This window comes from Sus scrofa, chromosome 13 (genome assembly GCF_000003025.6).
Source record: "Sus scrofa isolate TJ Tabasco breed Duroc chromosome 13, Sscrofa11.1, whole genome shotgun sequence".
Taxonomy (NCBI): domain Eukaryota; kingdom Metazoa; phylum Chordata; class Mammalia; order Artiodactyla; family Suidae; genus Sus; species Sus scrofa.
The window spans coordinates 197,400,907-197,422,574 of NC_010455.5; the positions used below are offsets into that span (position 1 = coordinate 197,400,907).

Below are 21,668 nucleotides of genomic sequence, written 5' to 3' on the forward strand. Positions count from 1 at the left end.
TACTGCTGAGCCACAATGGGAACTCCTGTGTTATATTTTATATTCCACATGTAATTGATATCACATGGCATTTATTTGTCTTTATCGTTCTGGCTTCGCTTAGTATGACAATCTCTAGGTCCATCCATGTTGCTGCAAATGGCATTATTTCATTCTTCTTTATGACTGAGTAGTATTCTATTATGTGTGAGTGTGCGTGTGTGTGTGTTCCATTATGTATGTGTGTGTATCCGTATATGTATGTATCACATCTTCTTTATCCATTCATCTCTGATGGGCATTTAGTTCATTTCCATATCTTGGCTTTTGCATATAGTGCTGCTGTGAAATAAGGGGACATGTATCTTTTCAAATTACAGCTTTGTCTGGATATATGCCCAGGAGTAGGATTGCTGGATCATAACCCACGGACTTACTTGCGCAGTATTTCATTTGCAGTGTTGCGTGTACATTCTCGTCGTGAAAGCTACGTTCCTGTGTGTTTTACAGCTTTTCTTCTTGGCAGTTTTAAAATGAAGAACTATTTTTGTTATTTTTCTACTCGCTTTGTCAGACAAATCAGAAATTTTCTTTCTGTGTTTCTCTAAATCCCGTGATGTCCTTCTCCCTGAGAGCCTCCGTTTCGCGGATTCAGATCCCTCCATCTGAAGAACAGGGTCCCTTGATGTGTAGCACCCCATTGACTCGATGGAGCTTGTTGTGAAAAGAGGTCACGGCAGTGTTACCTGGGAGCTGCTTCCGTGCTGTAATCAGGCGTTTTGTTGACAGACGCGCTCAGGAGAGGGACCCGCCGTGGCTTGAGCACATGCACGCTGATGAGGAGCAGCCCCGGCCAAGAAAACCGCACGAGGAGGAAAAACTCAGAAGGGAAGAGAGCGTCAAAAAGAAGGACAGCGAGGAAAAGGGCAAACAGGAAATGCAGGACAAGCTGAGTCGGCTTTTCCATCAACACCAAGAACCAGGGAAACCAGCGGTCCAGGCGCCCTGGTCCACCGCAGGTACGAGAGCAAATGAGTTGGCTTTTGTCCCCCCAGATCCTCTTGGGAAACATCCCTGTCTCCTCAGGCTCCGTCTGCGCTGTGAATCGAGGTAAGAACCGCAGTGTCTTTTTTGGGACAGAGCAGCTGTTCGTCCTCCAGCATCAGTGGGTGATGGTTAAGATCTTCCACCACCGTACCAGCTTTTGGCCCCCTTAGGCTGGCATCCTGGTGTCTTCCGCGGCTAACCGTGGCATAAAGTTTCCTTCCAAGCCCCACTCCTACCGCCTGTATTCCAAATGGAGGTCATCACCTGTCCCGCAGAAAAGAACCTGCTGCTTCTCCGGTTTATTGTTTTCTCTGGGAATTTCTGTGTTTCAGCAGCAGGAAGTGGCACTTTTCCCCGCGCCTATACTGACACGTCTTCACTAAGATTTTATCTTGAAACTCTTTTTGGCCTTTGAACATGAGTTACCTCTTTATAAATACTGAGAAATGAAAGATTTTAAAATAGGTCAAAAATGCTCCCTCATATCAGATACATACTGGGATATTTTTTTTTGGTTCAATTCTCGTATGATATTGTGAAGCTAAGCAGATAGTACTTGGCCATCAAGGGGACTGCCTTTTCCTTTGGACGGCAAATGACAAATATTTATTTGCTTCCTGTTTGCCCGGTGGGCAGGGATGGGATTGAGGGTTCAGAGCTGGGGCTGCCACCTCACTGCTGCAGTTCTGGGAGTAAGACAGGCAGGTCGTCAGACCCCCGCAGGAGCCTGTGTGAAAGGAAGACAAACATACAGTTTGATTTTTTTTTTTTTTTAATCTGAAAAGAATTTCACCATTGCTTGACCTGAAGTTCCTAATGCATCCTCCGGGTGTAAAATGAGGGCTTTTTGTCTCCTTCTGTCTGTGGGAAATTATGCACATCATGCAATGCAAGATTATACAAAGAGAGTACTTTCATGACTTTGCAGAGAAAATAGGTGTGTATCAAAACACTTGCCCCTCTTGGATAAAACAGTTCAGAGGGCTGTGAGGAGTCATTACTAATCAGAATCCAAAACATCCTCTCCTCATGTGGTCTTTGAAAAATTTTACTTCATTTAAAGACTGAATTATTTTCATCTAGGGTCAGTCTTTAGGTTCATTTTTTTTTTTTCCTCTAGGAAGTGTAATTCACCAGGAATTATTAGTAATAACATTCTTGGTGAAATCCGCACTTATTTATTTACTTTTTTGGCCATACATGCAGCATGTGGAAATTCCCAGGCGAGGGATCGAACCCACACCATAGCTGCAACCTTTGCCACAGCGGCAGCAGTACCAGATCCTTAACCCGCTGCACCACTCGGGATCTTTTGGCACTTTTGTTTGTTTGTTTGTTTTGGCTGCCGCGCAGCATATGGAGTTCCTAGGCCAAGGATCAGATCCGATCTGCAGTTGCAACCTACAGATGCGGCAAGGCCAGATCCATAACCCACTATGCTGGCCTGGGATCAAACTTGTGTTCCTTACTGCAGATTCCTCTGACCCCATTGTGCCACCACAGGGACCCCACACTTACAGTTTTTGTTTTGTTTCGTTTTTTGTCTTTTGGGGCTGCACCTGCGGCAAATGGACGTTCCCAGGGTAGGGGTCTAATCGAGCTGTAGCTACCAGCCTACGCCACAGCTACAGCAATGTGCAATCCAAGCCTCGTCTGCAACCTACACCACAGCTCATGGCAACGCCAGATCTTTAACCCACTGAGTGAGACCAGGGATCGAACCCTCGTCCTTATGGATACTAGTCGGGCTCATTAACCACTGAGCCACAATGGAAACTCCAACACACTTATGTACCATTACGTTTTATATGACCATGTTGAGGGCCCAAAACATCAGTGTTTCCATGTCTTTCATTTGTGCATGTGTTTGTTTATATATCTGTTTATTCATGATTTTTATTAGTCTTTTTAAAAAATTTAGTTTACTGAAGTATATAGTTGGTTGACAGTGTTGTGTTTCCATGTTTTTTACTCTGGAAAGTTAAAGTTGCACCCTCCCACATGAGCTGGCTGATTCAGATTTGGGTCACATTGGAACTGCTGCATGGTGCCAAACACCCTGCATCCGGGGAAGGCGGTCTTGATGCTTTACAGATGTGCACCGCTGGCGCCCAAGCCAGGAGGCAGAGAGCAGGCGTGGAAGGCAGCCTTTGCTGCATCAGCACCGGGGTGCCCTTTGTGTAGACTCCACTCATGACCTCTCTCTGATGACTTGGAGTTGCTCTGGCCTCAGATTTATCTCGCCTTTGGTTTTAGAATCAGACACGTCCTCACTCTGTGTTCCAGAAATTCCTTGAATAGATGGAGATCATTCAGATGCTGAGACAGGCAGCAGAGGAGAGAGACATCAGTGACTTGGCTTGTGTCGTGCGTTTGAGTTCTACGCCACGTTTTATTTTTGTTCCCTTCTCTTCCTTTTCTTGTAAACAGAAAAAGGCCCGCTTACAATTTCTGCCCAGGAGAATGTAAAAGTGGTGTATTACCGGGCACTCTACCCCTTTGAGTCCAGAAGTCACGATGAAATCACAATCCAGCCGGGAGATATCGTCATGGTAAGAAAGACTCCAGCGAAGGTGGAGTTTCTGTTGATGATTAGCATCTGTCCTCTTTTCATACTTTATTTGACAGCTTTGAAATTGTTGGTGAGTGTAAAAGCCAGTATTGCAGCTTCAGGCTTCTTCCTTTTCTATTAGAAGGAGAAATGGCGTTTAAAAAGGTAGCCTAATGATGACCTGAAGATAGAATTTTTTACAGAAGATGGCTTCTGCACACAGCCTTGCATATTTTCACATCTCTAAAGCTCTGTTAATTTCAGGGTTTAGGTTATTACTTGCATACTATAAATAGTCTTTCAGAAAAAATTCTAAATGCGAAAAGTAGTTCTCCATGCAAAACCATTTTCAGAGTCACCAGTGGTAGCTTTTGTATCATTAGGCCAAAGTGTCTTTTTCTCCCCCTTTAATTGTGTAAATTTTGAGTCGTATAAAGAGTAATGAATTAAATAGTTAATTTGCTTTCCTCCTCTGTAAATGAACAGATGAAAGCATGTATAGAGTTTGTCATGGCTTGCCACCTTTAATTATAATAATAATAATTAAATATAATCTGATGACTGTAACGAAAACTATAGTAACCAGCTTAAGAAAGACTAAAGCAATGTGGTTGACCTAAATTATTTCCTAGAGGAAAACAATAGTTCCTCCATCTAGTTATTAACTTAAGAGTTAAGAGTCTGAGAAGTCGTCTGACTTTGCATTACTCTTGGTTTTGTTTTCTTTTTCTTTCTTTCTTTTTTTTTTTTTATGGGGATGTTTCAGAATTTTTTTTAAAAAAAACTATGAAAGTTAAGAATTGAGACAAACATGCTTCCCATGCTAGGACCTCATTCTTTGACATATAAAAGGGTGCTGTGCAGTCACTATAATCACTCATGCATTCGCCTTGCATTTATGCATCTGTGTGTAGAGTGTGTGACCTTTCATGGGCCAAAATATATAAAAAGAACAGTAGGTTTGGTCCTCAGAGAACTCCGTCTCCTCTCCCCTTGTTTTCTGATAGCTTTTTCTCTAGTTCTCAGGCATTGGAAATAAGAGAGTCACAGCCAATGGTCCATAATTTTTTAAAAGTCAGCATCTCCTTAACAGTAATGAAACCCTCTTCCAATAATCCCCCTGCCTTCATTCATTCAGCCAAGAGTTTTGAGTGTCTGGACACCTGCCTCACTCATTCTTTACAGAAAGAACTGCCAGTTTGTCTGGAGCATAGACACACTGCCCTGTATGGGAATAGTGACCCACGGTGGCATGGGTGCTCAGCTTCTTCCCGTCGTCTCTTTCCTCATGGCCTGAAGCTGCTCTGTGCCTCCTGCCTGGTCTTTGAAATTCTGTGCCCTTTAAAGCCAATTAATTCTAAATTATCTAAATACCATGCAGTAGCGGCAATCTAAGCATTATGAAGAGACAATACCACATGCCATAGTTGTTTTTCATACCGTTTAAAAAAAAAAAAAAAAAAAGTCTAACGTTTTTGAAACTGGATTTTGTTGCCACACCAAGATGCAGATAAGTAATGTTCTCTTCTTGAGAAAAGGGTTACAAAATGTTATGATGGGGAAATGTTACAGATGATCTCTATTTTAATGAGTCAATGTTGCTATTTTTTGGAAACATAGTCTTGTTATTAATGATACTGAGTCCTTTGCCTCAAACTGGTTAGTTAAGCACCAGCCCCCCCCTAGAAAAATAGAGTGTGGATATACTGTGAGAATGAAACCTTTCATTAAACATGTGTTTTGCCTTGCTTTCAAACCTTTGCTTTCCTGGTGGAGGTTAAAGGGGAATGGGTGAGTGTCACTGACTGTCAGGAAGTCTGCATCTTATTAAATGTTTTGTACTCTTAAATCACTTTTATTCTGTGTAAGTACACATCTTTGGGTGTTGTCATAAGTAAAATATGTTTTGAGTTTGTGTAGTAGGTTGTGCTTAAAATTAAAAAGGAAGAAGAGGAGTTCCCATCATGGCGCAGCGGGAAGGAATCTGACTAGGAACCATGAGGTTACGGGTTCGATCCCCGGCCTCGATCAGTGGGTTAAGGATCCGGCATTGCCATGAGCTGCGGTATAGGTCGTAGATGCGGCTCAGATCTGACATGGCTGAGGCTGTGGTGTAGGCCGGCGGCTACAGCTCCAATTAGACCCCTAGCCTGGGAACCTCCATATGCCACGGGTGAGGCCCCACAAAGACGAAAAGAAAAAGGAAAAAAAAAAAAAAAAGGAAGAAGAGAAAGCTGTAAGAGCACTAGGTTTCTCTTTGCTAGATTCCATGTAAGGACGGACTCGAAGGCTCCATATTGGCAGATTATTAGGTCAAGTCTCTGTCTCAGGTCAATGTCAAAAATAAGTTCCACGTAGGTTAAACTTAAAGGATAAAACTCCTAAAAAAATTTTAAGGAGGATGTTGGAATAATTTTCTGGCTAAGAAATACCATTCTGAGTTAATACCAGAAGCCAAAAATGGACAGATTTGACAGTACTAAAATTAAATCCCGTAGATCACAAGATACGTAAGATACACAGTTCACTCTCCATGTTAGCAAAGCTCTGAAAAGTTAACATAAAAGAAACCCACAACTTTTAACAGTTCCCTGAGGATGTAAAGAGAGATTCACAGATGATGAAAAGTAAATGATTTTTAAGATACACAAAAATATGCTTCTTTCTTTGGTGATCAGAAAGATACAAATTTAGGAGTGCCTGTTGTGGGCTCAGTGGTAACAAACCTGACTGGTATCCATAAAGATGTGGGTTCGATCCCTGGCCTCGCTCAGGAGGATAAGGATCCGGCATTGCCACGAGCTGTGGCGTAGGTCCCAGACGTGGCTCGATTCTGGCATTGCTGTGGCTGTGGCTTAGGCTGACGACTGCAGCTCCAATTCCATCCCTAGCCCGGGAACTTCCATGTGCCATGAGTGCAGCCCTAAAAAGCAAAAAAAAAAAAAAAAAAAAAGAGAGAGAGAGAAATACAAATTTAAATAATGAGATAGTGTTTTTCATTTCTCAGCTGAGCAAATTTCAAAGTTTGATAAAATCCAGTGTTGTCGGGAGTGGACGGAAGTGGGTGTAACATTCATTGTCAGCATGGTTGTTTCAATTTGCCAAGCCATTTGGAAGGCCGTTTGACCATACCTATTCAGATGGAAAGTTCTCATTCCCCTTGATCATGGAATTCTGTTATTCTCCCTTCTCTAGGCTGTTTTTGGCACATGCACAAATACATGTGTAAATGGATGTTCACTGCAGCATGGTTGGTAAAAGCAGAAAAGAAACAGTCCCATATCCACCAGGAAGAAACCGGTTTAAATCATTCATGGTATAGCTAAACAAAAAATGTAATAAAGATGTTTTTAAAAATTATATAGATCGGGAGTTCCCGTTGTGGCGCAGTGGTTAACGAATCCGACTAGGAACCATGAGGTTGCGGGTTCGATCCCTGGCCTTGCTCAGTGGGTTAACGATCCGGCGTTGCCATGAGCTGTGGTGTAGGTCGCAGACGCAGCTCGGATCCCGAGTTGCTGTGGCTCTGGCGTAGGCCGGCGGCTACAGCTCCGATTGGACCCCTAGCCTGGAAACATCGCATATGCCACGGGAGCGGCCCAAGAAATGGCAAAAAGACAAAAAAAAATAAATAAAATAAAAATTATATAGATCTGCATATACAGATAAACCCCATTAAAACAGCAGAAACAATATGTAGAGTATAATTATATCTGATTAACTAAAAACCATATGGGTGTGTATGTGAATGGTTATATGTATATAGTTCACAGTTTCACAATGTAGGCATCAAACTTAACAGTAGTTACCTCTGGGGAGTAGAGAAGGGGGCTTTCATGCTTAATGTTATGTACTTCCATTTTCATACTTACCAGAGTTTCCACATTTGTAATTTTTAATACAACACTTAAAGTAAATCCAGCTTTGACAAGTATAACAAGAATGTCTACCCAGGCCTGGAAGAATATTTGTTTTATCTCAGACATCCCGAGTATGGAACAAAGGGACACTGCTACTAGGGGTACTGTATTCTCTTGCTGAAGGGACAGCGATGGTGTCTTCATTTTATACCACAGAAGGCAACACGACACCCTCCATGCAGTTCCCATTGTGGCACAGTGGAAACAAATCTGACTGGTACCCATGAGGATGCAGGTTCGATCCCTGGCCCCTCTTAGTGGGTTGGGGATCAATGTTCCTGTGGCTGTGGCACAGCCTGGGAATTTCCATATGCTGTGGGTGCTGCCCTAAAAAGAAAAGAAAAGGAAAAAGAAAAGAAAAGAAAAACACCCCAAATGGAATTCAAGTATATTATCTTTGTGATGTTAATCAGTATCCAAAAAAGAGGAAACTGATATGTAATAATAATTTTTTTTTTTTTTTTATTTCATGAAGTTAAGAAACATGCTCATGAAAAATATGCACTCGAACATGCCTCCCAGCCTGTGCTGGTTGACTAATCAGGAGTTCACTTAGTTTTGTGGGCACGGTAATCAGCAGAGTCTCGGATTTCTCAAACTTCTTTGAAAAATAGCTAACTATAGCTCTTAGGTTTTAGGAGTCCAGCAGCATTTCCTGTTTTAATGTAGTCAGTCTTGGAGGGAGGCTCTAAAAAATATTTTGCTTTTGAAAAAAGCTTGATTCTCAGCCCAGTTTTCACCAGAAATATTTTTTCATGATTAACAAAAACGAAAGTGGTATTTTATAAACGGTCCTGTTCTAAATGATGTTGATAATACAAAGAAATATAAGATACTGTGTGCCAGCTGTGTGTTTAAAATCATTTTAGAAAAATAGGGAGGGAGTTGCTGGTGGCCTAGCGGTTAAGGATTTGGCATTGTCATTGCTATGGCTCCAGTTTGATCCCTGGCTCCAAAATTTCTGCATGCTGCGGGTGCAGCCAAAAAAAAAAGAAAAAGAAAAATAGAAACACAGGAAAAGGGCAATGTATAGTGATGTTCCCAATGAATGCTCACTAACTCTGCTAGGAATTTGAAAAGAGAAAAGGGGGGAGTTCCCTGGTGGCTCAGCCAGTTAAAGATCCAACATTGTTACTGCCATGACTCTGGGTCGAACCCTGGCCCAGGAACTTCTGCATGCCATGGGTGTAGCCAAATAAAATTTTTAGGAGTTCTTATTGTGGCTCAGAGGAAATGAATCGGACTAGCTTCCATGAAGATGCAGGTTCAATCCCTGGCCTCACTCATTGGGTCAACGATCCGGCATTGCCGTGAGCTGTGGTGTAGGTCACAGACACGGCTCAAATCTGATGTGGCTGTGGCATAGACTGATGGCTGCAGCTCAGATTTGATCCCTAGCCTGGGAACTTCCATATGCCACGGGGGTGACCCTAAAAAGACAAAAAAAAAAAAAAATTTAAATAAATAAAAGAGGAAAGGAATCAGAGTAAACTGATGTACTTAGGGAAGACTTCTGAATGGAAGCATCTTAATTGACATGACAAGGAAGTTTGTGTGCCTCCTGGCTTTGCTTATTTGCTCCTAATCTTTTTGTTTGTTTGTTTGTTTGTTTGTTTTTTCTCTGTATTCGAGCCACACACCAGGCTTATAGAAGTTTGACGACTAGGGGTTGAATCAGAGCTGCAGCTGCCAGCCTCTGCCACAGCCACACCAGGTCTGAGCCTCATCTGCAACCTACACCACAGCTCTTGGCAATGCTCGATCCTTAACCCTCTGAGTGGGGCCGGGGATCGAACCCGAATCCTCATGGATACTAGTTGGGTTCATTTCCACTGAGCCACCATGGGAATCCCTCTCTCCTAATCTGGTGTTTCTCCACAATGGATTGGCATTTCGAGTAAAGTTTTTCAAATCCAGAAAGAAATATTTATCATTTTCTTATGGCACCCTTTGTGCTTTTTCTAAGTGGTTCATTTAATTTAGTGGGGTTTGGGGTTTTGTTTGTTTTTTGGGGTTTTTTTTTGTTGTTGTTGTTGTTGGTTTTTTTCTTTTAGGGCTGCACCTGTAGCATATGGAAGTTCTCAGGCTAGGGATTGACCCGACCTGCTGCTGCCAGCCTACACCACAGCCACAGCAGTAGGGGGATCTGAGCCACATCTGTGACCTACACCAAAGCTCAGATCCTTAACCCAATGAACAAGGCCAGGGATCAAACCTGAATAGGATACTAGTTGGGTTTGTAACCTGCTGAGCAGTGATGGAAACTCCGTAATTTAGTGTTGAGAGTGAATTTTTATTATATCCTCTGAACCTTAAAATTTAATCACTCATTAAAATTAATGGATTCCTATAAGAATAAATCAAACTAATTGAGACTATTGCTCATTCAAGTTGTTTTTTTGTTTGTTTGTTTTTTTCCACTGCACTTTCAATGCAAGGAAGTTCTCGGGCTGGGAATCAAACCCAAGCCTCAGCAGCAACCTGAGCTACTATAGAGACTATGCCAGATCCTTAATCTGTTGCACCATAGCGGAAACTCCTGTTTATTCAAGTTGACTCCTGAATCTCCCTGGCTAAAAGTGAAATACTAGAGTTCCCTGGTGGTGCAGCGGGTTGAAGATCCAGCGTTGTCACTGTGGCTTTGGTCATTGCTGTGGTGCCAGCTGGATCCCTGGCCCAGGAACTTCCACGTGCCATGGGCATGGCCAAAAAATGTATTTTATTTTATTTATTTATTTTTGCTTTTTAGGGCCACCCTTGCGGCATATGGAAGTTCCCAGGCTAGGGGTTGAATTGAAGCTGTAGCTGCTGGCCCACGCCACAGCCACAGCAATGCCAGATATGAGCTGCATCTGTGACCTACACCACAGCTCACAGCAACACTGGATCCTTAGGAGTTCCTGTCGTGGCTCAGTGGTTAACAAAACTGACTAGGAACCATGAGGTTGCAGGTTCAATCCCTGGCCTTTCTCAATGGGTTAAGGATCCGGCATTGCCATGAGCTGTGGTGTAGGTTGCAGACGAGGCTCAGATCTGGCGTTGCTGTGACTCTGGCATAGGCTGGCAGCTACAGCTCTGATTAGACCCCTAGCCTGGGAACCCCCATATGCTGTGGGAGCGGCCCTAGAAAAGGCAAAAAGACAAAACAAAAACAAAAAACACTGGATCCTTAGCCCACTGAGCAAGGCCAGGGATTGAACCCACAGCCTCGTGGATCCTAGTCGGGTTCATTAACCACTGAGCTAGGAAGTAAATGCCAAAATAATTTTGTTTTAAAAAGTGAAATACAGATTCCACTATTGCCCTGAAGGGTGGCTGAAACTCTTGTTTGTAGGATTAGAGGCTGACTGGCACCCGCTCCCCTTCCTGAGTCACACAAGCCCCTTTCAGTGGTGAAGCCTGCTTTCTGTCCTATCAGGGGCCGGGGCTGGGTGTGGGTTAACTAGGGTGTGAGCTAGACCTGCCTGTCGGGTGGGACATTTCCTTAGGCCTTCAGATTCAATTCCAGATGTCAACCAAAAGTCTGCTTAGCCAGATAAGACCCCTGTGTCTCTAGGGGATGGCAGTCGGTCACAGGACATAAAGCAGCTGACAGTCATAATGACATAAAGCAGCTGACAGTCAAGGAGGTCCAACTAGGACAGGCCAGTAGGAATTTCAGATAGGCTATGGTCAGACATCACATTCTAGCCCTTAAAGGAAGGCAGGATAATCCACCCAGAGCACCTAGGGTCCTAGGCAGGGAACTCCCTGTAGAGAACCAGACATCTCTGATAACCTAAAATGAGGGTCACGTAGAGGCCAGGTTTTCAGATCAGGAATCGCAGTAGAGTCCAATCTAGACAGCAGGAGAGATGGCTTTAGAAAACCTTGTCATGGAGTTCCCGCTGTGGCACAGTGGGCTAATGAGCCAGCTTGTCTCTGTAAGGTTGCTGGTTCAGTCCCCAGCCCTGCACAATAGGTTAAGGATCCAGCATTGCTGCCACTGTGCTGTGCGTGGGTCACAGTTGTGGCTTGGATTCGATCCCTGGCCCAAGGGACTTCCATATGTGGAAACATGCAAGCAAAAAAAGCAAACAGACAAAAACCTTATCATTAAACCTGTCTTAAATGCCAGGCAGCGTTCTAAATATTTATCACTGCTCACAACCACTATGATAAGACAGGTGCTGTTATTATCCCCCATTTTATAGGTGAAGAAGCCAAGCCAGGAGATTAACTTGCCCAAAGTCAACAAGCTAATGCATCGTAGATGTGGTATTAAGTTAAAACTGAGGTGGGGCTTCTGTTGTGGCTCAGCGGTAATGAACCTGACTAGCATCCATGAGGATTCAGGTTCGATCCCTGGCCTCGCTCAGTGGCTCAAGGATCTGGTGTTGCTGTGGCTGTGGTGTAGGCCGGCAGCTACAGCTCTGATTCGACCCCTAGCCTGCGAACTTCCATAGGCTGCAAGTGTGGCCCTAAAATTAAAAAATTTAAGAAAGAATGAAAACTGAGAGAGTGTAATTGTAACCCCTCCTCTTGATTATTATACTTTGCAATCTTGAAGCAAAGTGCTTGTGTGTCTGGCTCAAACTCCTCTCTCACTGCTGACATCCTCTGGGTCCGGGGACACGTGGAGGGGGACCTGGCTGTGGAACTTGCTGAAAAGGTGGGGAAGCCCTGGCCCAGAAACAGCTGTATTTCCAGTGCAAAGCAGCTCCAAAGGTAAAACATGTTGAAATGTCACCAATACATAGAAACGTGAAAGGAAAGGCATCTGGCCGTTTGGCAAAAACAAGATCCAAGTAGAAGACGTGTCATCTTAAATCCTCCTCTTCAGAAACAGTTGAAGCTGCCCAGAAAAAGGAAAGAAAGAAGAAAACCATCTGGGGAACTGAATGAGAAGTGGCCCACGTGCTCACGTTGATACAAGCGTCAGCGAGAAGGGCGGAACAGGAGAGCCACAAATAGAAACTTTAGAGGCAGTGTTGTGCTTTATCTTGGGGGAACTCCTTTTTGCAGAATTCTTAGCTTTAGCAATTGCTTTTATCCGTGGCCTTAAGGGTTCCCCAAGGTGGAGCAGCAAGGCCGCTCTCCTCCGTACTGAATACTCTACGAATAACGTGTAGAATAAGCAGTAAGGCCTGAATTCTACTTTCTCTACTCATGCCCTAGGCATTAAAAAAAAAAAAAAATTCAAATAAGATAATAAACATTATACTGCTTTATTCTACACTGAGTTCCTTGCTTTTTTTTTTTAAATGAATTTTTGAATGGACTAGAAAACTAGTGTTTTTGCCACGTTTTCCAAAATCATTAAGACTGTACCTGGAGTTCCCGTCGTGGCTCAGTGGTTAATGAATCCGACTAGGAACCATGAGGTTGCGGGTTTGATCCCTAGCCTTGCTCAGTGGGTTAACGATCCGGCGTTGCCAGGAGCTGTGGTGTAGGCTGCAGACACAGCTCTGATCCGGAGTTGCTGTGGCTCTGGCGTAGGCCAGTGGCTACAGCTCCGATTCGACCCCTAGCCTGGGAAACTCCATATGCCCCAAGAGCGGCCCAAGAAATGACAAAAAAAAAAGACAAAAGAAAAGAAGGAAAAAAAAAAAAAAAAGACTGTACCTACTTGTTTCTGTGATTTCAAGAAAGCAATATTAAGGTCCAGTGAGGTTGGTTCAATGGATTTCCACCTTAGGCCGTATATTGCAGGATAAAAATACGATACGTTCTCTGACAAAACCTTATTTGACTAACTGTAATGAAAATAATTTTCTTTCTTTCTTTCTTTCTTTTTTTTTTTTTTTTTTTTTGCTTTTTAGGGCCACACCCACGGCAAATGGAGTTTCCCAGACTAGGGGTCGAATTGGAGCTACAGCTGCCGCCCTACGCCACATCCGCAGTAACATGGGATCTGAGCCACGTCTGCTACCTACACTGCAGCCAACGGCAATGCCGGATCCCTGACCCACTGAGTGAGGCCAGGGATCAAACCCACATCCTCATGGATACTAGTTGGATTCGTTTCCACTGTGCCACAACAGGAACTCCAATTTTCTAATAGTAAATGATACTGCCTTCAAATTGATATCCTGTTGCTCTTAAATAGTGGGGGTAACTTATCAAGAAAAGTAGATTCATTCTGGTGATTTTGACTAATATTTTTGAGCCAGAATTAAAAGAAAATGCAAACATTAAAAGCAGAGTTATAATAAATCTCAGTGAAATTTTTTAAACAGCAGAATTATATATTCCCATGTACAGTTTTATAAATATTAAAGTTTACACAGAAGAAAACCATAGGACTTTAATAAAACTAATTGTCACTCTAAAGAATTACTTCCTTAATTTTCTCATCATGTGTCTGTGGAATTGTATTTTTCATCTCTTGTGCCTGCAGCATATGCAAGTTCTTGAGCCAGGGCTTGAACCCACAGCACAGCAGCAACCAGAGCTGCTGGACCCTTAACCCACTGTACCACAAGGGAACTCCTCTGTGGAGCTTTTCAATGGCTAATGGCAGCACCCAGCTTTACTTGCTATAGAAACTTTCTAATCTAAGGCTGCAGTTTCTATCTTTCTTGCCCTGATGCTGAGTAAATACTGCGTAGTTATAGAATGCCAAATTTGCATTGATTGTACCCTTTGCTTTCAGTTTTAATAAATCTAAATCAAATTATTTTAAAACTTTTTATGACTTCTTAAGTAGTGAAATCTGTCAGATCACTTTCCAAATTGCTCTAAATTCAAAAGAGCTCTAAAAATTTAAACTGTGGGCCTTATTAGGACTCCAAGCACTTCTTAATTGCCATTAGAGAGAGGAAAAAATAAAACAGCTACGCAAGCACAAAGAGTGGGGACTTGAATTACAGCATCTACTACTTCTTCAGAGTTGATATTTAGAGACCATTTTTCCAGACGCTTAGACCGAGAATAAGGTGAAGAACTGTCTGTGCTGTGTCTTAGTGTGACGGGTCACAGATGGGGGTTTTGTTCTGATTGTTTGGTGTCTTTAGGGGTTGATTTAGTTCCACTGAAATTAAACTTTGTGACTTTTGTGCAGGTGGATGAAAGCCAAACTGGAGAACCGGGGTGGCTTGGCGGAGAATTAAAAGGAAAGACAGGATGGTTCCCTGCAAACTATGCAGAGAAAATCCCAGAAAATGAGGTTCCTGGCCCCGTCAAACCAGTGTCTGACACCACCTCCACCCCTGCACCCAAACTGGCTGTACGCGAGACCCCCACCTCATCGGCCGTGACCTCTGCAGAGCCTTCCACGACCCCTAACAACTGGGCTGACTTCAGCTCCACGTATGTGTAGAATGCTTTCTTGCTTTCGTTTTTTTAATATGGATATTATATATTTTTTTAATTTAATTGATGTGTAGTTGATATACAGTATTGTGTTAATTTCTGCTGTACAGCATAGTGATTCGGTTATAGAATGCTATTTCTGGTTATTTTTGAAATCCCAACTTAGTGATCTTTTAAGGGTTTTTGTTTGTTTGTTTCTTTTTACAGCCCCACCTGTGGCACATGAAAGTTCCCAGGCTAGGGGTCCAGTCGGAACTGCAGCTGCCGGCCTCTGTCACAGCCACAGCCACACCGGTTCTGACTGCATCGGTGACCTACACAACAGCCTGCAGCACTGCCAAATCCTTAACCCATTGATCGAGGCCAGGGATCGAATCCTCAGCCTCATGGACACTATGTTGGGTTCTTAACCCACTGAGCTACAACAGAAACTCCAGGTTTGATTGTTTTTTGGCCCCACCCATGGCCTGTGGAAGTTCCTGGGCCAAGGATCAAACCCTCACCACAGCAGTGACCCAGCCATAGCAGTGACAATGCCAGATTCTTAACCGATAGGCCATGGGTCCTTAAGTGTTATAGTGGGTTGGACCTCTGCATAATTTTCATGGCCACTGTCTCTGACTGGTCTTCTGGCAAATTGTGGATCACATTCTCTGAGCTGGAGTGAATTATATTGTTGCTCAACAATGATCTGCCCTGAGATAAAATGAAACCTCGGACCTCGTTTCATTCAGTAATTTTTCTGTATCTTTTTTTTTTTTTTTTTTTTTTTTTTTTTGTCTTTTTACCTTTTTCTAGGGCCGCTCCCTCGGCATATGGAGGTTCCCAGGCTAGGGGTCTAATTGGAGCTGTAGCCGTTGGCCTATGCCACAGCCACAGCAACAACACCACAGGATCTGAGCCTTGTGTACAACCTACATCACAGCTCACAGCAACACCGGATCCTTAACCCACTGAGCAAGGCCAAGGATTGAACCTGCAACCTCATGGTTCCTAGTCGGATTTGTTAACCACTGTGCCATGATGGGAACTCCTGTATCTTTCATTCTTGCGGAAGAAGTGGAGAAATACAGTTTCCTAATAATCTGCTTAACACCCACATCAGCAAATATTCAGAGTCATTTCCTGCATGTAAATAGCATTTTTTTCTTTTTTTTTTTTGCTGGGCAGAAACAGAAGTTGAATTCAGTCATGTGGTTTTGAGTAAGATAGAAAGCTGTTTCCTCCAAAGCTTTCCTCTTTCATCAGGCCTGTACAGAGGTACCACAGAGTGGATGGATGTGTGCTCTTGGCCATTTTAATGCTGTGCCTTTGTCATCAGGACATGGCATTAAAAACAGCCCGTAAGGAGAGTTTTGAAATGATAGATGAAGCCAGTGTCCACATTTCCAGCTCTAGGACTGATCTAGGTGTGCAATTGTCTAAATATGTTTCATGCTGGCCTTCAAATAAAAGTGAGGTTAGAAGTGTTTTCAGTTTTGTTTTTTTTTTTTTTCAAGTCTAAGCATCTTTCACAAGAAACAAAAATTGAAGGAAGGAGTGAAGGCATAATGCTGGCAAAAGAGCAGGTGGATCAAGTAGAGGACAGAGAGCCAGCTGTGTTATGCCCAAGGGCAGGAGGAAGTGGAGGGAAGGATATGAGGAATGGCAAGTTTTTCAAACTTCTATTTTCATGTAAAAGGTTGAAAGCGCTAAAGAAGGTCCTGTCTATCTAATTTCTGCTTAAAAGTAGTCTTCTGTTAGCATGACTGAAACCAAGTTGAAATTCTCCTCTCTTGATCTCCCGCCCGCCCCCCTGCATCCCTGGCATGCAGAAGTTCCCAGGCCAGGGATCAGACCCATGCCACAGCAGTGACAGTGCTGGATCCTTAACCCGCTGAACCACAAGGGAACTCTGATTTTTTTTTTTTAATTGAAGTGTTGTTGGTTTACAATACGTTGTTAATTTTACGGGTACGGCAAAGTGATTCCGTTAGATGTATATATTTTTTCTCAGATTATTATCCATTATAGGTTATTATAAGATACTGAATATAGTTCCCTGTGCTGCACAGTAGATCCTTGTTGCTTATCTACTTTGTGTATAGTAGTTTGTATTTCCTCTCTTGATCTTGATTAAAAAGTTCTGACTTTTTAAACTACAGCTTAGGCTAAAATAGAAGGCAAATACCATGTTTTCCGGGATTTTGTTTTGCTGTGGATCCAACCAGTGTGACGCTTTTGCTCAATAAATGTGTGGTCTGCAGCTTTCCTGCTATAATTATGGGCATCTTATTTTCCAAACTCTGAATCAGGATAGGCTGGCTAACAAAGGAAAAAAAAATTTTTTTTTGGCTGCCCTTATGGCATGTGGAAGGTCCCAAGCCAGGTGTCAAACCCAAGCCACAGCTGCAACCTAAGCCACTTCGGTGGCAGCGCTGGATCCTTAAGCCCTGCACCACCAGGAAGCTCCTGGAAATACCTTGATTTTCAAATTTGTTTATGTCTTATATAGATGTAGAACGATAAATTACATTTAAATCTGTACTCAGGAGTTCCCATCGTGGTGCAGCGGAAACAAATCCGACTAGGAACCATGAGGTTGCAGGTTCGATCCCTGGCCTCGCTTAGTGGGTTAAGGATCTGGCGTTGCTGTGAGCTGTGGTGTGCGTCACAGATGCAGCTCAGATCCCATGTTGCCGTGGCTGTGGTGTAGGCCAGCGGCTACAGCTGCGATTTGACCCCTAGCCTGGAAACCTCCATATGCCACAGCTGTGGCCCTAGAAAAGAGAGAGAGAGAGAAAAGGAAGGAAGGAAGGAAGAAAGAAAGAAAGAAAGAAAAGAAAGAAAGAAAATCTGTACTCATACAAATGTGTTTACTTTATAAAAATCACAAAAGTAAAGCTGTTTCAGTGATCAGGACAACCAGTTGCTCTAAGAGTACCTGGTGCTTGCTGTGTGATGATGGGACAGAGAAAAGGTATGACCAAGCGCCAGCTGCCAAACCGGCACCTTCTCACACATGGTGTGAGAATTCTTTTTTTGCTGAGCCAGCATTGTTATTGCCAATGAAGATAAAGGGCCTGGTGAGGATGTTTCTCTGGCCTTTTTGAGTTACAGAGTATTTCCCTATGCACTGTTTCACGTGACCCTCACAACGAACCAGGGTGGCAGAATGTTCCCACTTTGTCAATGTGGAAATCAGGATTCAGAGGAAATGAATTTGCCTGAGGTCCATTGCTAATGTGCGACATAGACTCAAACTCAAGTCCAGTATTCTTTTCCTCCCTTTCCTGTTGTTTTGGGGGTTTTGTTTTTTTGTTGGTTATGTTGTTCTTTTTTGGTCACCCCACAGCATACGGAGTTCCTGGGCCCAGGGATGGGATCAGATCCAAGCTGCAGTTGCGCCGTCTGCTACAGCTGCAGCAACCCTTCGGATCCCTAACCCACCGGGCTGGGCCAGGGATCAAACCTGTGTCTCAGCACTCCAGAGCTGCCACTAATCCCCTTGTGCCTCAACAGGAACTCCTCCCCTCTTGTTCTTGTACTTAGAAAGCCCCATATGGTGTACTGGTTTGTGTTTACTGTGGACACGGGGAAGTCCTTGCTGCTCATGGTGGCGTGCCTTTCCTTCCAGGTGGCACAGCAGCACGAATGAGAAACCAGAAACCGACAACTGGGACGCGTGGGCAGCCCAACCCTCCCTCACCGTCCCTAGCGCCGGGCAGTTAAGGCAGAGATCGGCCTTCACTCCAGCCACGGCCACCGGCTCCTCTCCATCTCCTGTCTTAGGCCAGGTAAGAACATCCGAGGGAGCGGGAGGACCCAGCGTGCTGTTTGGGATGGACGGATTCTGCAAGTGCTTGTAGATGCTGTCATTTCGGAGGGAGCCTCGTCCTGTGTATCTGGGCCACTGGCAGTGCCGGCTCCAGCTGTCCCAGGAGAGGCTGCCAAGGAGCCCCAGATACGTGGGGAGTGAGGACAGCTCAGAGCAGGGTAAACTCTCTGGGTTGGTCAGGGAGGCTTCCCTGGCAACATGGCATTTGAACATCATTTTACTAGGAAACGAACAGGGCTGCCGTGTCAGACAGAAAATACTTCGAAGGGAGACTTTAGTAGGAGATCAGAGTGTGTTTCAGGAAAATCATGGATCAATCCATTTGGCTAGACCATTGCCTATTTATCAGAAAAGATAGACCAATGACAGAATTTTTTAAAAGTAGTTTGTTTTTTTTTTTAATTTTGTGATTGCACCTGCAGCATATGGAAGTTCCCCAGCCAGGGATTGAATCCGCGGCATATTATGGCAGTGGCAGATCCTTTAGCCCACTGCACCAGGCTGGAGATCGAACTGGCCTCTGCATTGACCCGAGCTGCTGCAGTCGGATTCTTAACACACTGTGCCACCGCAAGAACTCCTAGACGGATTACAGATTAATGTGAGGCTCTTAAATGCCTTACTAAGAAAATAATTTCTGAAAAGGTGAAGGTGGCGATTCTGAGTAAATACTTCTACTTGGAGTTCCTGTTGTGGCTCGGCGGAAACAAATCCGACTAGGAACCATGAGGATGGAGGTTCAATCCCTGGCCTTGCTCAGTGTGTTAAGGAGCTGGTGTTGCCGTGAGCTGTGGTGTACGTTGCAGTCAAGGTTTGGATCCCACATTGCTGTGATGTAGGCCAGCAGCCTCAGCACCAATCTGACCCCTAGCCTGAGAACTTCCATATGCCATGAGTGAGGCCCTAAAAGGCCAAAAAAAAAAAAAAAAAAAAAATTCTACTTAACACAATAAAGGAGAGAAATTTCTATAAATAATCCATCAAATCAAAGAGAGAAATTTGCCCATCTGGCAGGCAGTCGGGTGTCAGGGATGGTTTCTGATCTGGGAAACCAGATTGAACGTGGGTCCGAGCACATGGGTGTGGAGGTGATATGCGCAGGGGGGTTGGAGTGGAGGACACGGGGACAGTGACAACAGTGAGAGGGTGGAATCCCGACGCCTGTGGGAGCAGAGAGGAAGGGAAGGGTCTGGGATTGAGAAAAAGATTTGACTTATTTATTTATTTTGTCTTTTTAGGGCCACACCTGCGGCATATGGAGGTTCCCAGGCTAGGAGTCAAATCAGAGCTGCAGCTTCAGGCCTACACCACAGCCACAGCAACATGGAATCCAAGCCACATCTATGACCTACACCACAGCTCACGGCAACACCAGATCCTTAACCCATTGAGCCGGACCAGGGATCAAACCCAAATCCCCAAGGATACTGGCTGGGTTCCTTATTGCTCAGCCATAATGGGAATGCCCCAAAATAATTGACTTTCAAGAGGATCAAGGAACACAGAAAGAGAAATTGATTTTTAGCTATTGATTTGGATTTTGGACTGTTAATTTTAAGGTGCACGTGGCCCATCCAGCTAGTCCTGTCTGTCACTTGGAACATAGGTCAGATCTAAAGAAACGTGGGAGGTCTTTGACGGAGAGAGTGTGCAGGGAGAAAATGGAAATTGTGCAGAATGTGTGTCTGGAGGAAGGGCAGCTCCTGACTGAGGGGTTCCTTTCCGTTGCATCTGTCCCAGCTCAGTCATGGTGACTCTGGAGGAGGAGGAGGGCTCAGGGCCAGGAGATGAGGGGAGGAGGTGCGGGATGCTGATGCTCATATTATTATTATTATTATTATTTTGTCTTTTTGCCTTTTCTAGGGCCACTCCCGTGGCATATGGGGGTTTCCCAGGCTAGGGGTCTAATCGAAGCTGTAGTCACCGGCCTATGCCAGAGCCACAGAAACTCGGGGTCCTAGCCGTGTCTGCAACCTACACCACAGCTCACAGCAACACCAGCTCCTTATCCCACTGAGCAAGGCCAGGGATCGAACCTGCAACCTCGTGATTCCTAGTCGGATTCGTTAACTACTGAGCCACGACGGGAACTCCCGCTGATGCTCATATTATTAAAGGTGGTGGTTCGGGCAGAGAGGAGGCCGTTCAGTGTGGCAAGTACAGAGTTATTTGCAGCCTGGGAAAGCATGGGATAAACCAGAAGGCAAAGGGATACAGAGGAAATGATAGGTGGGAACATGGAAAGATTTTGGTGAAAGAAAAGAGAAGGAGCACAGTAGAAGGCGGGCATCAGGAAAGGCAGGAACCAGCCACATGGTCGCTGGAGAAAGGGACTGACAAATTAAACACCAGAGAATCTCAGTGGTGTGTGATGTAAGGTAGAAACAGCGTGAAGGAGTTCCTGTTGTGGCTCAGCAGTAACGAACCCAACTAGTATCCATGAGGACACAGGTTTGATCCCTGGGCTCGCTCAGTGAGTTAAGGACCTGGTGTTGCTGTGAGCTGTGGCATAGGTTGCAGACACAGCTCAGATCTGGCATTGCTGTGGCTGTGGTGTAGGCCAGCGGCTACAGCTTCAATTTGACCCCTAGCCTGGGAACCTCCGTCTGCTGTGGGTGCAGCCCTAAAAAGACCAAAAAAAAAAAAATATATATATATATATTGTCATGGTTTTGGAAAAGATAATAAATGCCTCCCCTGCCTTTCCAGCCTCATCTCCTCCTCCACCCCTCCATGAAACTAGGCCGCTCGCAGCCCCGGATTGTGCTCCTCCTCCTGGACCCTTTGCAGGATCGCACCTCGCGGCCGTGCCCTCCACCTGCAGTGCCCTCCCTCCGAAGCCCTAGTTGTCAATGTCCTTCGCAGCTCAGCTCAAACGCTGCCTCCTCCGCAAACCTTGCCCTCTTGCCCTCAGGCAGCATGAACCTCTCTTTTCTCTCCATCCCCACCATGAACAGCTGGAACCCCTTTTTAGCATATTTCATTCTGCCAGGTGGTATACGTAGTTGTCCCTCCTTCATTATGAATTCCTTGGTAATAATTCCATACTGTCTTTTTTAAG

The 21,668-nt window shown here is 44.4% G+C and overlaps 1 protein-coding gene across 1 annotated transcript in view; it reads left to right on the forward strand.

Moving 5' to 3' along the window:
* The window catches only part of ITSN1 (intersectin 1), a 191,023-nt gene that overhangs the window by 99,392 nt on the left and 69,963 nt on the right, over positions 1–21,668 (forward strand). The window contains 5 exon segments of the mRNA XM_021070946.1: positions 769–998; positions 3,457–3,578; positions 5,354–5,368; positions 14,540–14,787; positions 18,407–18,566. Coding sequence (XP_020926605.1) covers positions 769–998; positions 3,457–3,578; positions 5,354–5,368; positions 14,540–14,787; positions 18,407–18,566 — 775 coding nt within the window.